This window comes from Scardinius erythrophthalmus, assembly GCF_964197995.2.
Source record: "Scardinius erythrophthalmus genome assembly, chromosome: 3".
NCBI lineage: Eukaryota > Metazoa > Chordata > Actinopteri > Cypriniformes > Leuciscidae > Scardinius > Scardinius erythrophthalmus.
In genome coordinates this window covers 5,852,944-5,871,413 of record NC_138223.1, presented here as the reverse complement: position 1 = coordinate 5,871,413, position 18,470 = coordinate 5,852,944, and the positions used below count along the sequence as shown (strand labels likewise).

Here is an 18,470-nt window from a genome sequence, read left to right as displayed (position 1 = left end):
GTTTCATTTACAGAATTGCACGATATAGAATCGGGAGATATAAACTCGCGATTGCGAGAAAATAGTGAGAATTGCAAGTTATAAAGTCAGAATTGAGAGATATAAACTCGCAATTGCGAGAAAAAAGTGAGAATTGTGAGATAAAAAGTCACAATTATCTTTTATTCCGTGGTGGAAACAAGCTTCCATACATTTCTGCTATAACGTCTCTCTGACTATAGCTTGTAATATAAATAGTAGTTTAAGGCTGATACTTGTTCATCTAAGATTTGAATCTTTATAGAAATGACTTTTAAGACTTGTAGAGAGAGTGTAGGTTGGATTTTGTTTTTTTGCTGCTAATCTCCAATAAAGATTACAGACTCTTTCATTTGTATTCTTAATGTGGCAGCACCACCGCCAGCCAGGCCTTTAGCACACATCTGTTCCTCATCACTTTTCAATTATCCCCGTGAAAGTGACCCAGTCCCTTAGCCGTCACCCCAACACGTTCTCAGTTTGTGTCATTCGAATGAAAACCAAACCTATGCTCCTTGTTTTGTGTAATGTTTTCTTACTTTTCCATTCTCCATTGATTGATTTAACATTTTCAGCGCAATGTTGTGACATGCACTCCATGAAAACTTGGAAATCTATGAAGCTGAAATGTCACATTTCTTGTCGTAGCCACAAATACCCCTGTTGGTTTTATGTAGTATGGTGAAAGACATTGCTCTTTCCCGAACGCTAAAAGAATAAATGAAGAATAAAAGAACGTTACTGCTGCCGTCTAAAGTCTGTCTAGCAGAAATCAAGGTTGTGTTTCTCAATCAACTCTTTTGTTAAGATACAGACACAGAATATAGTTTCACCCTTTAGGAAAGCCAAAATCCGAAGTGAAATCTCTCGAATATCTCAACTGTTTTTTATTATAAGTAATGAGATCAAATGGTGAGCAAATATCACCTTTGCCCAGATGTTTCAGTTAAAGTAGATATCTCAACAATGTCTCAAATTATGCTCAGAATTACCAAGATTCTGGAATCAAAAGCCAGAGATCTCAATATAAACTCATTTCTCATCAAATTCTTCCAAGATCAAATCATTTAACCTGCTAGCCACATTTAGTTGTTTTGTTTGTACTCTTACTGCATGTCAACAACAACTGTCTTATTTTGTGTGTATTTTAATCTTCCAAAGTCATTTTAGAAGTTAATGCTCCATTATGTCTCGAAATAGGAACGATAAACCTCAGAGCATTAAATGTTCTTTTATGGTGGTACGTTTGACTCATGTTTCCCAGAGTCTTCCATGCATGGATGAAGAAATGGGACGTGTGGATGGGCATAATAATGCGGCAGTGCTTTTCGAAGGAGAGGGATGTACGAATGGGATATTTAATGTTAACGTGTTACGGAGAAGCTATGACTCACATGCTTGCGTAAATACCGAAGTTCCCCTGAGTGCTTGGCAATGGCACAAGCAATAAACACACATTGAGTGTGCATAAGTGTTTATGCATTCATGCAACACAAGGAAAGGAAGTGCACAGGAACACCAGGAAAATGAAGGATCTGATACGTATTCATTGAATCATACGTACCTTCATCTAAACTAATTACTCACAGGATGCATTCTTTCAATCTGTCTTCGCTGTTTTCTAGCAGTTTCCACATGCGTCAGACCACGCTGTTGTCACAATTTAGAGTTTTTATTAAAAACAAATATTCTGAAGACATGATGAAGTTAGAAAACCGTCCTTTTTGAACGACCCTTTATATAGTAAGAAAAAATCTCAGAACCTAATTTAAAACAAAGATGTATTTCAGTGGATAAAACAAACAGCGGCGAATGACAGCAGGCTTATGGAGTGAAACAGGATGTGACCTCATAGTCTTTGAAGCCCAGCCATTGCTCCTGTGTAGAGAGGGGTGTTGAGTGAGAAAGACCCGATGACCAATCGTACACATGGTTCTCTGTTCCTCACACACTGGAAAAATGATTTTGTGGTGATGTATAGAAAGGATTCAGTACTTTGGTAGCACTTTATTTTACAGTCCTGTTCCGCATGTACATACTGTACTTATTATAGCAATTACAATAACGGGGTTATAACTAGGTACTAACCCTTCACCTTCACCTTCACCTTAACCCATGTACTAGTACTTTCTTGGGTAACTACTGTAAGTATATATTATAATGTTTGAAAATATTAAGTAAATCCTATATTTGTACTCAGTTCAAGCATGAAGAAATGCTCTTGTTTGTTATGTGTCCTCAAGACTTGATCCCAAAGTAAAATAACTCTTTAAAATACATTTACAGATTAATGCAATTAAATAAAATTAGCCAATTTGATGGTGCTATAAAGTCATGTTATCATACAGAAGCATTCAGTCCACCACATTATTGTGCAGATTTATAATGTTCCTTAAACAAAAGTCTACCATGCATGACGGTTTGTATATATTTTTGTTACTTTTAAGTTATTTGATGTGCTATCACATCAGATATGTGTTATTCTGTCAACTGAAATGCTGTAAGATATTTACTCACTTCATTTAAACTAGAGTTCATGTATTGTTATATCACTGACATTTTTTTTTAAATATGCATTTTTTTAATGATATCTCTCACTTTTTTTTATTTAAGTCATACATGCACGGATATGCTCAGACAGACAGAATGCACAAAATCAGTGAAAACAAATTCGAGATATGTTGATGGATGTGATTTTTGGAGGTGAAATAATCATGTGAAGGTAAAGCTGTGCTCACATTAAAGCTCAGGTCACAAAACATAAGAATAACCCCATGCATTATAATCAAAAAAGTTTCTTGCACCATAAACAACCATAATTTAGTTTATAATGACTATTTCGACCTTCTAAAAATATATATATATTTTTTGCTAATATATCTTTAGGATTTGCATATAAATCGAATCTGTTGTGATTGGCTCTTCATCATATATGGCCAGAATATCTGCAATTATTATTGGCAATTTTTTATTATTATTATTATTTAGATTTTTAGACTGTGGCATGAAAAGCACTCCAACCTTGTTTGCTTAAAGCACTCCAACCTTGTCTGCTTAAAGTTTCATACATGCATAAAAATAAATAAAATCTAGCACATTTTGAGTAGTAAGTACTAAAGCTGAATGTTAAACACTGTATGAAAATCTGTCCTTCCACTTGACTACTGTAAATTCCTGGTGTGAATGCCTCCCCAAAAGCAGTTCTCAGTGAAGTATTTTCGGCATAGCTCTGCTGTGTCATTAAAAAACCTCTGTCTATAGTTAGAGCTTTTGATTGTAGAGCAGCTTGGTTTGGGTGGGGTGGGTTCTGTTCTGTGGCCGCTGGTCCAGAAACATATGACATTTCGGCCTTAGCTCACGTTTGTCATTTAGTCTGTGCCAATGGACTGAGAAACACACCTTTAATCCTTAAATTGTGTGTTTGGCACAAAAAAAGAAAGAAAGAAAAACATGCATGTTGAGGCTTAAAAGTATGGAACATTATACTTCACTGTATGCATTTTACATAAAAAAAAACAGTAAGCTATGATTTACTGCAAGTTTAAGATTTTATGCTAATATTTAATGTGAGTGGCATTTAGTTATCATTTTGAAAATTAAATAGTCTATCATGTATATTTTCAGTTCAAGTCTTAACTTTTGTGGAAAAAAAAGAGATATTGTGGAGTTATTTCTTTTGGTTCAGTCGGAAAGGGAATGTTGAGCACATTGCATTCTAGGAAGTATGTTCTGTTGTATTTTGGACAAATGGTGATTTAAGTATTTTATGCAACATGAAATTTGCATGCTGTATATACAGTCAAGCCAAAATGTATTCAGACAACATCAACATTTCTCACATCATCACAGTTTATTCGCAATGGTAATAAAATATGACAAGAACTCAGAGTTATATTTGATATTTCACTGGTTTTGTCCATCCTTCTGTCAGACTGTCTCACAAATAAATTAGGTTGAATAGCTGTGAGCTGTTAAATTTAACTACACAATTAGATAATACCAATTTAGGTCAACCAATTACCAAGCAATGCTTCATTTTGTTCAGTCTGTGGTGTAAAAAGGTTGAATTAGCAATTAAAGAAAAAACACTTGGTCAGGTCAAAGTGTCTGAATATTTTTTGGTCCCAGATTTTTATACATTTCACTAGTAGTCCATTGTATGAAGAATTTTGGGGTACAAAAATGTCACAGTTTTCTTTATTTTGCTATCCTCACTTATGCAAATGACCTATAGTGTCCTGCACCCACTAGTAAAAAAAAATGATATCTGGTGTCTATACTGCACAAATAATAAAAGTACTATTCTCTTCTGAACATTACAACATGCACAATGCATGAGTGAGGTAGAGGAAAAATGAAATCCTCAATGTATCCTTTAACAGTCTAAAAGGATGAGATTTTTTGAAATAAGAAACTGTGAAATGTTAGTTCATCAGGAAGGAATGGCTATGCACTCGACATTAATCTACGGCTGTGAAGGTCGACAGATCTGGCTTTGCTCCTGCTCTGCCCTTGACGACCCGTGTGGTCAGGTCTGTCCCCCTGCAGGGCGAATCAGGCAATGACTTCTGGACTATGGCAGAACATGAAATAAACATTGCCACACATTGCCTCATGTAGCCTAATTGTCCATTGCCCACATTGCCTCATATCACGATGACCATTACTATTCACGTGGGCAAGACTGTGAACTTTGCATTAGTATCGCGTGCATGTCACCTTCCTAGAAACCTGAATTTGTACCATTTATCATAGTTTCATCATGTCATATGATATCTCGAAAGTTAATTGCATTTCAGGCTGTGTATTGCTAGAGAGGAAGGCCAGTCAAAATCCAAAAATAACATGCACTGTAGCTTTGTGTGAGCGTGCGTCTGAGTTACTGGCAACTGATGAGGTACGCAAGTGTGTGTGTGTGCGTGTGTGTGTGTGTGTGTGTGTGAGAGAGAGAGAGAGAGAGAGAGCTGATGTCTGATTCACAAATGAATCATTGTTTTGAAACAGTTAAGCATCTGTATGTCACATGACTCTTAAAGAGAACATTAACAATTTGTCTTGCTCAAAAACTGGTAAGTAAAAATAGGATTTCATTTCAAATAAAAAATGTAGGCAAAAATGCACCAGTTCTATGCCCCCCCCCCCCACACACACACACACCCTCCCCCCAAAAAATTAAAACAATCAACAAATTATTTTTGAAAGAATTCATTGAAATTAAGCGATTCGCTCAAATGAATCTGAGTAGGCTATCAGTGCTTACGTGAGAGAAAGAAGGATGATTATCTAAAAGATAAACAAATATTTTATTAAATCGCTTGAATCATTCGCATTTATTTAGTTACAACAATAATAATAAAAATATTAATACATGTAAAATTTCACGCTCGGACCTCTGTGGTAACTTTGAGCGATGGCCGTTTCTATGATTTGTGAGCATTAATGGAACTGAAGGTGTCAGAATAAACACAAAACGCAAGTGATAGTTGTCATGCGTTGAATCCAGCCAATCAGGGAACAGCTGTGTTATTATCAGAGCTCAGGAGAAACTACGCTGGCTGAGTCAGCCGTCTGCTCTCTGCGCAAGTCGGACAACATTTCTAACCAGCATGCACTGCTTCATGCACTGCTGCTTCGGTCTGCGCAGCGCTCCATGATGTCGAACAAGCCTAAAGAGAGATGATTCACAAACGAATATATAAAAAAAAAAATCATTTGAATCACTGAATTCCTCTGTATTTAGCTACTACCATGATAATAATAAAAATAATAATAATATAGGCTGATAAAATGCCACGCGGGACCTCTGAGGTAACTCCAATTCAATGGATCCGTTCATTGAAACGAACTGATTCTCTGAAATGAACCGAACTTTTAGAGAGAGAGAGAGAGAGAGAGAGATGTTCTCTAATCAGTGACAGAGGGGAGGCGGGCCAAGAAAGCTCAGTGTAATGCGATAGCTGCGCCGCTCAGAAATGCTATTACACACATACTCACTCGCGCTCTCGAGCACATACATCCACACGCGCTGCTGCCACAGCTCTGCGCGAGCACACCAGTGCGCTTCAACACGCTTCTGTGCGCAACACCAATCCCACTCCTGTCTGCCAGTTTGGACAAAACTTGGTGCCTTCTGAGTGTGATCGAATGAGTTACGAGAGCAAGAAGATATCAGAACACTTAAGCTGTGTCCGGAGGGCAGCGTGTTTTAAGCAGACGATTAAGGGACAAATCCCTGCGGAAACCTCTATCAACCCATCGGAGACCAATAAGGCAATGGAGCGCCATAACGCACGCAAATCCGTGACTGCTTTATAACGGAATACAGCTGAAGACCTCTGATTTATTTTAAAACAGGCTGTTTTATGACAAGGCATGACTTTTTATCAATACATGACACAGATCATGTCATGCACAGTTTGCATTTGCTGTGCGCAATGGGCTCAACAGAACTGCATTTGAATTGGACATTCTGAGCATTATAAAGACAAAAAGGCTTATTTTGTTTTCTTTTCCTAGTCTGAATTATCGACATTTGTTCCCTGAAGAAGATCACTAGTTGAACACAGGTCACTTCTTCAAGGCAGCACATTTTGGAAAGATGGATTTCTGGATATCTCACCAAGGGATTGCATTTATCTTTTGCTTCGTTCTGAAAGTCAGCGCAAAAGAAAGTAAGTTTGTCTTTTTCTTTTTTCTTTAACTTTCATAACGGTATCTGTGTGTCTGAATTCCCATCCTGTGAGGCTATCCGCAAATGGCAAACAGATTTCTCTCCTGGCGAAGCGAACGTGTGTTTCTGCTGTCCGGGCAAACCACGCTGAGAAAAGGAGAGCTTCTGGTTTTATTTAGTGAAGACTTAGAACAGCTTTATATCTAACAAAGGGCAAATGAATGGTACAGATCATTTGAGCCATGTAGACCTGCGCTCCCTCGCACTGTTTACTGGTATCCTTAAAATAAACGTTTTGCTGAGACATATTACCTATTTTTTTCCACAATGTTCATGTCTAAAGATGAAACCGAGACGGACTTAGGAAGCTGGACAACTTAGACTTCCAGACCAAACTGGCCGGTAATTAGTTCATTTATAATCATAAAAAGTAAGTTTGACTAAAAAAATTAAAATAAAGGCTTTTAAAGCCTGATGTCACATGATAACTTTTTTTTTTTAAGTTTCCCAAATACATCATAATGCAGCTCTAAATACCGTAATGTATGCATTAAGGAAACAAATAGCAAATGGGTATTTAGCCTATATTGCAAAAAGAACGATATAAATACATTTTTTAAAAGGGAAAAGCAGAAATCACAAAGTGAAATCTAGCCATGTTCACTGCAACCTAAAAAAAATATATATATATATATATATATATATATATATATATATATATATATATATATATCACTACGTCGCGTTACGAGTTTAGCGTAAGTGATTTTGGGTATTCAACTGTTAGGTGAAGTTTTTGTGCTTCTTTATATTGTAGCTATTATATAGTCTATAGGAGGGTAAGCTATACTATAGTATGAAACTGAGCAAGTGTTTTATAGCCAGTGTTTTAAAAGGCAATGCCATATAGTTTTGTCACTAAACTATTCAGTCCCGTTATCGTGGCAAAAGCGAATATTCGCCATTGTAAATACGAGAAAACGACAAAACTATCTTTAAGGCACAAATATAATCACTATTACGAGCTAGTGTGTCTTGTTGATGGTTTTATTTGTACTAAAATATATATATTTTAGGTTTGCGCGAGAAGAACATCAGCAGATGAAATTTACTTTAGGCTAATTAAAAAGGTCTTTGTATATTTGGTTCCTCACCGTTGAATAGTGAACAGTCGTTGAGGACGTTTTGAAACGGTCATTGTTGGTCTTCATAGAGCTTTCACTGGAAAACAGAGTCAAGGCGCGAGCGGACTTAAGCACGCGCGTACGAAACATGTAGCCTATCGCGCATTTGTTCATTAGGCTACTATGTGGTTCGCCTATTTCTCCCGGAATAGCAAAACAATGGTTCATTAGAATCTGTTAAATAAGCAAAAGTGATAAGTATGCAACAACACAATGCGTCCAAGTTTTCTCGGGAGATGTCAACAATGCATCGTTAATTTTAACGTTAACTGCTACTAAAAGAGAAATTAAGCATTTGATTAGGCTAATTGGTCTTTTGACTCAAAACCTTATGAGATACTGTCTGTGACGATATACATCTTAATGATGTTTTGTGTAAGTGGGCACTACCATGTACAACGACCTATTAAACTGTCATCTGTCCTAGTCATCTCAAAGAATATGCTGTATTTACAGTGCAAGTTTTAGGCCAACAGGTTAAAAAAAATGATGAAGCAGCTTAATAAGTGAAAGGTCTTCAAATAAAGGAAAGTTGCTGCTGCAGATGAATGAACCCTATAGTCTTACTTTGAATATGGATGACATTGTGGCTTGACTTGTACTCTCCACGTTGCATTATTGCTCTTAATAGCTTTACAAACTTTCACCCAAAAGCAGCTGGCTTATGGCATTGCAAATGCTATTTCTACGAAGGAATAACCTATTTAAAGTGGCTTACGCTTTAAAGCGTACGCATTTTAAAATGGAGCTCATAAATTGAAAAGTAAGTAAAAAGTAGTGTGAAGAGCAGATGAATAGAGAAGGTGTTTTACAATGTTGTTTATTTTCTGCAATCACTTGAAACAATTTGATAATTATGTTCATATTTATTTGGGGGGGAATTCATGTAAACAGTTTTGATTCGTGAGCTTATTTCTCATGCAGACAATGGCAATATTTCAAGGTCAGAAGTTAAAAAACCCATTTGGACCAATGCCTGAAACTGCACACATGCATCCGTCTCGCAGGTACATCTGAAACGCCCCCTCCCAGAGCAGCACCGACCGCAACAAGAGCAACACAATACGCTGAATTATGGACAACAAAGACACAAAATCTCTTGTTTGAGGTCCATGCCTTTAGGGGCCCCTCTCAGTTTCTGTCCTGGCCAAAAAAATGACACGTTGACCCACATAGAATGATATCAGACAGTCCATATGTTAACAGTGTCTTAGCAATGGCTTGTTTTCTTTGATGATCAAAAGCACTATTTTCACTTGCCTCTCATTTGTACCTCCCCACCACACCTCTTATTTACATCTTGTCAAACACTGCCCTCAAATCTGGAACCTTTACTAAGAGTCCTTCCAGTGAGTTTACCTCATGTTTACCCTAGAAAAGTCTTGTTTAAAAGGGAAAAGGTTCAGGAGGATTGCACTGATGCATTTTGCAGTGTATTTTAAGTTTTAGGAGTTTAGCTGGTGTTTTTAGAGGGAGGAAAGTGGCAGAGAGCATATTAAACTGCATTTTTACTCTTTTGAGTGATGCTAGGGTGTAATGGGTGTTTGCTATATGTTTTTGCTTGGATGTTTTTGGTAGTCACTTAAGAAAAAGAGCCAACCTCCAAGTCTCTATGATATTCTGGTACCTCTATGGGGTGTTTTTGCCAATTTGATCACACTCCAGGCAAACATCCCAAGTCTGATGTCTTAGAAAAGCAATGGCATGCTTCTCCAAGTTGCACAGTTTGAGGTATCGCCTGCGTATGTAGCGCAAACAGTGCAACGTTTTTAGGGTTAAGGGTTTATTTAGATCAATTCTTAGCATTAGTGATGGTGATATTCACCCTACTGTATGTTAGCAGCTTTCCTTTACCTCTAGGACAGCTTTTTATGTCCACTGTTTAGCTTGACACACCTGATTAAAGGATGAAAAGACACATATAAATACTTCATTTGAACAAACAAAGCACTTAGTTCTCCTCAGCGTTCCTGCAAATAGACTGAAAGATGCACGCACGTATCTACTCACACGTACAGACATCGTCTTTTCATCTGCAACACCCAAAGTGGTTGTGTATGCTGTTTCATCCTATTTTTCTGGTGTTCATGAATAGAAGAGGTACTAATCTATGCAGAAGCTAGCAGTCTCTGCTCGGAAAAGAAGGTCAAAAATTTGCATTTGGGGCCAGGAAACCACGACCGGATCAATCCCTGCAGAGGCAGTGGGTGCTGAGAATTCCCTGGATTGCTTGAATTGAGGAGGAATTAAAAATATAGCATAAATAATTGAAATGGCCCCTCCTAGTTAGTGTCATTTTGAGCTTTTAGTGGAGCATGTGTGTGGGTGTAAGAGGGAAGACAGAGAATGTGACACATTGATGTTTGTAAATTAGGACACCGCAGAAGTTTTGGTGAACAGTAAATGTAAAATTCATGATGCATGATCAGATGTTCACCGGGAATTGGTGACTGGAGTGTATTATAAAATCTGTACAATCTGAGTCTTTGTAAAATGCATGTACTCATGTGACTGCATTGGAATTCCATGATCATTTAGCAATTGTAGTTCTTTGTTTCTGCAACTATTTATTGAATATTGATGTATTTTACACTATATATTTCTGGGATAATTGTTGGTTTTGTGCTTTACAGTGCTGTTTATAAAGTTCTGTAGCTCTTCTAAAGAATATAGAAGGTTTAAAGTGATGTGGAATCTGTTCCAAAAAGTGAAGTCAGGAAGTTTCAGCAATGAAAATGAAAAAGGGAAAGTTCTTTAAAGGGATTCTCTCAAAAATGAAAATTCTGTCATCATTTACTCACCTTCATGTTTTTACAAGCCTATATGAAAAAAGTAGACCATAAAAGTACAATGAAAAAGGCCAATAAGACTTTAAGTCTGTTAGATTTCATGTCATTTGAAGCTATATGAAAGCTGTGTGTGAAGAATAAAATGAAAATGGTAGCAATGAAACTTGTGAGAAAGAGAACGAGAAAGAGTGCGAGTGAGCAAGAGAAAGAGAGAGCTTTGGTAAGGATGAATGGATCGGTGCTGATTTCCTCACCGCGGGTGACAGCACTTTTTAATTAAGGTGCGAATGGAAGGATGGAAAGAGAAACGGAGAGAAAAAGAGCGAGAGAGCAAGATGGAGATATATGGCCTCTCTACATGGATGCAACTTATCGCAGCGGTGACAGCTCAGCACAGCGATGATTCCATTAATAGAAATTAAAACCAGCAGAGATGAACAAAAAACATCTGGGCACACACACACACACATAGCGAATTAGCGATTTGTATTTAGGGAGCTGTTCATTTAGGTCCTTTTTTGTTTTTCTGCATTTTGACTCTTTTAAATGCATCAACTAGAACCTCATTTTATGAAAGGGTTAGACTAAAACAATGAAAAATCTATCAATTATTATTATCTTTGTCGTTCAAAACATGTTGGTCTTTCAGGCTGAAAATGAGTCATTATTTACTATTAATCCTTTCCTCTAGTGATCCATAACTGGATCACCGAGTCAGTGAATTGAACCTTAGAACTGAATCAGTCCGATCTGTGAGCAAAATATTCAGACCGGTGTTGTAAACTGGATTAACTGAAAAGATACGACTCAAAAGAAGGATTTGTTCACAAATCGGACATGGCTACGCCTCTCTCGGATTGATTAAGTTTGAACTTTGTGAGAGAAGTGGCGATGTGCATTATGAACAAATCATTCAGTCAGATCTTTCGAATGAATCGGTTAATTCAGGTCTGAAATGTTTACAAAGACTCACTAAGCCAGTGATCCAGTCACAGCTTACTGTTAATGACTTTTTTTCAGTGTGTTCCTCACAAAAAAAGATGTTGTACAAGTCATATGGATCATGTTTATGGTTTTTGGGATGAACAAACCATTTAAAATGTTTAATATTCTTTGTTCATTCCAGAAACCAGGTCTGAAATCTCTTCTCGAGGCTGTCTGTAGCCCCTCTCCCCTTCTGTCTCCTTACATGAAAGGACAGATCTGTCTAAAAAAAGTGCAGAGCACGCAAAATCCCCCCTCATGGATTTATCCTCAAGACCCTCTTCCCTGAAAACACACAATAGAGCGATAGACACAGCCAGAGAATACATGCAGACTGAATGAAAATGCTAGAATGATTGCTATCTGTCTGTCCTTTTGTGTTCCTGTAATATATTGGGTAATAATACCGAGATGAGGTGAGGAATTCATAGGAGGAGGGCTGGAAGGGAATTGTCAAGTCATCTTCATAAAAAAAAAAAAAAAGAAAGGCAATGAAGTCTATTGTTAGAACCATTTTTCTCCTATTGTGACATTATTTTCATGATCACTATAACAACAACCCCCCAATACTCATTAATCTAATGAAAAAAAAAAGTTATTTAAATGGTAAAGTATTTAACATCATATTAACATTTATTTTACATTTATTTTCTAAACTGCCTTTGCTGCTTTACTGTAATGGTTTTCAAAATCAGCTTAATTTTGTGTATGCTATATAGATGGATGTATAGATAGATAGATAGTGTCGTTTAAACTGTATATTAAACTAACCATGTTTCTAACATCTAACCTTATTTAACATCTAATATTTGAACAGGATGTACTGTACAAAACCAATGGAAAACTTGTGACTTTTAGTGTGTGCGTGTATAAATAACATAGTTTGGGAAATGAAACTAGAAAGTCTATTAGAATCTTGTTATTAGGGAGGTTTAGGGAAGCAAATAAGTTAGAGTAAGAGACTCGGCCAGTTGTCGACGGAAGACGCAGAGAACTAGAGTATAAAGGTTATTAAGTGTTGATTGGAAGACGCCAGATTTATTTATTAAGTGTCGATTTGCAGATGCTAGATAGTCAGGTTTAGGGAAAAATCCACTACGATAGATAGATAGATAGATAGATAGATAGATAGATAGATAGATAGATAGATAGATAGATAGATAGATAGATAGATAGATAGATAGATAGATAGATAGATAGATAGATAGATAGATAGATAGATAGCCTAATTGTATACAATTGTGATTTTTTTGTTCATGAGTATGTCAGTGTGTGTGTGTGCTTGGCTAGCTTTTCCCCTTCAGATGATATAGTTGAAAGGGTTAGAAGGATTCGGTTGTTGCCTTAAATGCCACCTCATTTTAAGTGTACCTTTTAAAGAGACATAATAGCAATGGAAATGTCAACACTTGAAAGAAGCGCCAACCATCCTTACAGCTTTTATTCAGTCTCTTATGACTGGCACATCAGCACGGATGGGAGTCTTGGCTTGAGGCGATAGTCAACTCCTTGTCTCAAGATTTTCCACCACACCAATGCATAGCGCTGAAGATCTTAAATGTGGTTCTAGGATGCCCTGCAGCTCGCTTTTGAAGGGCAATTTCACAAGTTTTATGAAAATTCTTAGATATTGAGGGTTCTGGAGTTGTGCATTTGGGGGTTATGAGTCTCTCTGTGTCTAATTTTTACTGAGTCTCATTTGAATTTTGATTCTCTCTTCATCTCTATTCCTGTGTTGCTTTAATATCAGAGGCTGTATAGATTCGTATAGATTTGTTTTGTATAGATTTGGTATTTGGTAGCTTTTACCTTTCTTTTAAGCTTTTAGCTTTCACCAGCTCGTTGTGGGGTAAGGATGAAGTAGCCGTGAAGTTTGTTCAGTCAGAGAGAAGGAAGAGTTTTCCTAACGCTAGCTAGACAGTCGAGTTTATCTATGTATTTGCAGAAGCCAACATCAGACCCAGAACTGTCAATCAAACCACCCTCTTCCTCTCTGAACCTGCACTATTCCCACTTTCCCTTTCCGATGTGTGCTGCGATGTATCCTTCTAAACATAAGTGTGTTAGTGAGTTCCACTCACCTTTTGTGGAGGTGTACGTATATTTTTTTATCATACAGAAAATATAATCTTCAGGCTTGTCTTCTTATGTGATTGATGGTAATAATCATGTGCAACCATGTTCTCAATGTCATTCACTTTATGCAGTACCTTTTAACTCTGTAATGAATATGCTTCTATTGTATGAAAAATAAAATATGCTCAGTTCAAGCTCAGCTTATATATGGATGGATAGATAGATAGATAGATAGATAGATAGATAGATAGATAGATAGATAGATAGATAGATAGATAGATAGATAGATAGATAGATAGATAGATAGATAGATAGATAGATAGATAGATAGATAGATAGATAGATAGATGATAGATAGAGGAAAGATAGATAGATAGATAGATATGGGTGCATGTGTGTAGACCATCTGTTTTTAAAATGTTGATATTATCAAACTGATTCCTGTAATTTGGAATGATTTAGGCATGTTCTTAAGCTGCTGTATTCCCAACATTCAGGAACTGGCTTTTGTAGGTTAAAGAGTTTTTACTGAAGACTAAAGAAGTGCATGAGGACACACATGAATAACCTATGAATTGATCACCAATTTTAAACAACATTTAAATGTAGTTAACAAATAGCTATAATAATGAATACATTGCTAACAATGTTTAATTAGTATGTTCCTAGTTTTTAATTTTAGAGGAGAATATTACACAGAGACATGACAAATAAGGCATCATCAGTTCAATCTTAAAGTGTGAACTCATTTAAAATGAATATAATTGGTATGTTCTGATAAAAGCAAACTCATTTATTTACAAATTGTCAAATGTTCAATGAAGGTTACGTGCAAATGTGCTGCTTAGTAGGAATGACCTGTCTGCTAATTCCTCAGTTGTCGTTTGGCTGGTATATGCTTAAAAACCCCTCATCACACCGTTGTCATGGTGAAAGACCAGAAAGTATTTCTGTCTCCTAATCTTAGCTCCATTTAGAATAATAATGACCAGAATGATATCCGCTATGTGTGAGGGCGGCAAAAAAAAGGACTGTTGCGCATGATAGAATGAACACTAGCATGTGGAAGGAGTGTTCGGTGAAGATAGCAGGGAAAGCACATTGGGTGGGGTGATAGAAGAAGGCTTTGTTATGCTGGATCCTATTGCAGCTTTGGGGATGACCCTTGAACCTCCAGAGAAGAGCCCTGCATGTCACTTCCTGTCTTAGAGTTGGCTATGGTAGACTATAATATTTTGTAGCGAGCATCATAAATGTATTGAATGCTTCTATTAGCATTGTGGAGAAAGGTTGACAGAAAATAAGGTAATTGGAATAAGGTAAATGTTACAAATTGTCAAATTAAAACTCTATTTATTGTAGATATACAGTATCCGCACAGCAATACCATTAGGGAGATATTATTTTAGCTTTAAGTCAGCATTCCCAAACAGTTTTACTTCTATAATGTGATGTCGCCTATTTTCAAGAGACCTTGGTGACATCATTTAACATGCATTAGTTTGTTGCATAGGAACTTATATTAATGAAGGAAATTTAAGTTTAACTTCATAAAGCAGTGATTTTGTCTCTTGTGTGTTTTGACAACTTAAGTAGTCCTCTTAGCCATGCAGTGCTCCCTCAGGGATATGGTAGCGCTTGTGATTTATGTATTTAATTTGCCTTGCGTTCACGCCACTCTGCTTGGCCAAATTAGCGTTAAGTATATGTGGCTAATGACTAACTTATCTGAAACACTACCTCACCTCACTTTCTTTCTGTGTGTCTCTTTCCCATTTGTCTTAGCTGAGACATGTGGAGGCCACCTGGATGCCAGCGATGCCGGTTACATCACTTCTCCAGGATACCCTCTGGAATACCCGCCCCATCAGAGCTGCCAGTGGGTGATCAGCGCACCCGAATCCTCCCAGCGCATCGTGCTCAACTTCAACCCCCACTTTGAGCTGGAACGACTGGATTGCAGGTGAGAAGAATGTGTGGGATAAAGGAAATTTGATTGAAAAAAGGGGGAAATTAAGCAGTAGTCCTACAGAATGACGAACGATAAGGATGTGTGTGCAATTAATTTACCTCCAATGGAGCATTTGCAAACCCTGTCCTGTGTGTTGAATGGTTGATGATGTGAAAGTGGAAGATAAGGGAAAAGAGGGTGTGAAAGAGGTAGATGTGGAATATACTTAATTTATCGGATGAGAGAGAAAGATGTGAGTCAGGGGGAAGGGGAAGGGAGAATGTGGAAAACAGAGATATGTAGTATGAAGACTTTAAGAGAAAAAGGCGACTTGAAGAGTAGGAGGGGAAGGTGGAACTTAGTGAAAAGAGGAATGGCGTTAAGAGAGATATGATAGGGTTCAGAGCGAGCCTAAAGGGCTTATGCAGGGATGCAGTGCAGCTGTCACTGGGAAAGGGGGTCGTCTAGAATGCTTTTTGTGGAACTGTTTCTCCTCAACTGTAAAATTAATTATGTTCATCCGCAGGCTCTCACTTCTCACATTATGACCAGTAAATCAGTTCTACCAATGTCCGTTTCTTTTACCCTTAGGTATCCTAAAACAGGGGTCAATCCTGGTTTTGGAGGCCCATTACCCTGCAGCGTTTAGGTCCAGTTCTAATTAATCACACCCTAACCAGTTAATCAAGGTGTTCAGGGTTGCTAGAAACATTTAGGAGAATGTGTTGGGGCAGGTTGGAGCTAAACTCAACAGGACATTGGCACTCCAAAGAGCAGGATTAGACACCCTTTTCCTACAAGCTGTTTGTTTAATACATTTCTAACGTTTTACTGTTGTACAGATGGCAAGATATATTCTGTTCATCAACAAATTCACAAAGTGAATTCAGGTTCTGAATTTTTAATAGGGTGTAGAACTGTAAATGGCCAATCACACTTGCAATAAGAATAGTGACAGCTAGCAATGAAACAAAGTTGAGTAGATCGCAATGTGGCAATCTATTCCCCAAAGTCATGACAAATCTGGACAAGGTGTTAGGGCTGAACGATTAATCGCACTTTCCATGTAATCTCACTTAAATCGAGATGGCTTATCGCGATTTTAAAATTGTAAATGCTGCGATTATTTTTTATGCACAGTTTGTCATTGATGTATGGCTCAGTAAACGCGGCTCACTCTGAAAGCACTGTGAGTTTGAGTCACTTATAACATGCATTTGAAAAAACAACACACGTCAAACATCTTTCCAAAAGACAACATTTAATAACATGCATTTTGTTGCGATTAATCGTTCAGCCCTACAAGGTGTACATCATTAAAGGGATAGTTCACCTGAAAATGGAAATCCTGTCATCATTTACTTACCATTATGCTGTTCCAAACCTGTTTGACTTTCTTCTTCTGGGAAATTGAAAGGGAGATTCTTACCCTCAGTTTTGAATTAACATGAGACTGAGAAAACAATGACAGAATTTTCATTTTTGGGTGAACTATTCCATTAGGTCTCTCTAATAGACTAGTGACAAATGGTCTTGCACTTTGGATACATTAGTCTAAATTACTGTCTGTGAATTTATTGTCTGAAATAACTATCTGTCTTCTTCAGGGCTGCATTGTCCCTGCTGGTGTGAAATGAATGTTGTTTTTAAGCACTTTCCTTTATGAGTGGTTTAAACCCACTGTGGCATCCCCATGGGCCGCCAATTTGTATAGCAGCAGTGGGGGAGGGCGTATCTCAGTTACATCTGTAGGATTCCCCTAAAAAACAACCAGCTGTGAAGAGACAGGCACCATTTTAAATTGTGCCATGTGCCAAGTCCTCATTTATGTTTATGTAAGCAAGCAAGAAATTCATTGCTTTATGCTTTGTGGCACATTTGGAGATGTCTCCAAACAGTCAAGAGACATTGGGAGAAGGGGGAATAGATACAGAGAAAAGGACAGACACCAAAAATACACACCTCAGTGGTTGATCTGCTCTGCTGATACAGCTCAGGCTAATGCCCCCTTCCCTCCCCAAATAAACATTCTGCTTTTGCTGTGTACAAATGTTCAATCTCTTTCCCTGCTTGGGTGGCTTCATCAGGTTGGACAGCTCCACTCTGGCTGTATTTGTTGTTCAGATTAGGCTTCCTAAATGAGAAGGAGTATACAGAGGTTTCAGAGAAGGAATACCTTGAAATACATGCCTGGTTAGACTCCAGAACATGCAAAAGTGCCAAGAAATGTAAAGGTGGTTGCCCATAATTCTGTGAATGAGTTAGTATTGATAATCTCTTGCATGATCTACAGTAAAACAGGAGTGTTCAGTCCTGCTGTTGGATTGCCACTTTCCTGCAAAGTTTAGCTCCTAGTGATCTTGAAGGCCTTGATTGGTTGGTTCAGATGGTTTAATTAGGGTTGGAGCTACACTCTGCTGGAAGATGGCCATACAATAGCAGAATTGGACACCCCTGCAGTAAAACATCCAGCTCATTTAGCCATTTCAGAGTTGCCGATTGGAGGCAACATGAGTAACAGAGACTGTTGACTAAGATAACCAACAGGTACCAACCTTCAGTGCGGATGCTTCAGATCTTAGTAGTCTGGTGTAAAGATAATGTGCAAATGTCCGTAGGCATATCTTGTTTACTTGCAAGTGTCTGAAACAAAACTCTTGAATAAATTTCACTGATTCAATGCCAATAACATCCCAAATCAAGCAAGTAGTTCATTGGAAGTCTCATTTCCTTACAAACTGATATAAACCTGCCCACCCTGGATATTGAGTAAAACCAGCACATCAGATTAAAGTTTG

The 18,470-nt window shown here is 37.6% G+C and overlaps 1 protein-coding gene across 2 annotated transcripts in view; it reads left to right on the top strand.

The window, feature by feature from the left end:
- The first annotated feature begins 5,904 nt into the window (after positions 1-5,904).
- The window catches only part of nrp2a (neuropilin 2a), a 75,884-nt gene continuing 63,318 nt past the window's right edge, over positions 5,905-18,470 (top strand). For both annotated transcript variants that reach the window (XM_081361653.1, XM_081361654.1), the window contains exons 1-2: positions 5,905-6,689; positions 15,507-15,684. In XM_081361653.1, coding sequence (XP_081217779.1) covers positions 6,617-6,689; positions 15,507-15,684 — 251 coding nt within the window. In that variant the 5' untranslated portion in view covers positions 5,905-6,616. The remainder of the gene's footprint in view (positions 6,690-15,506; positions 15,685-18,470) is intronic.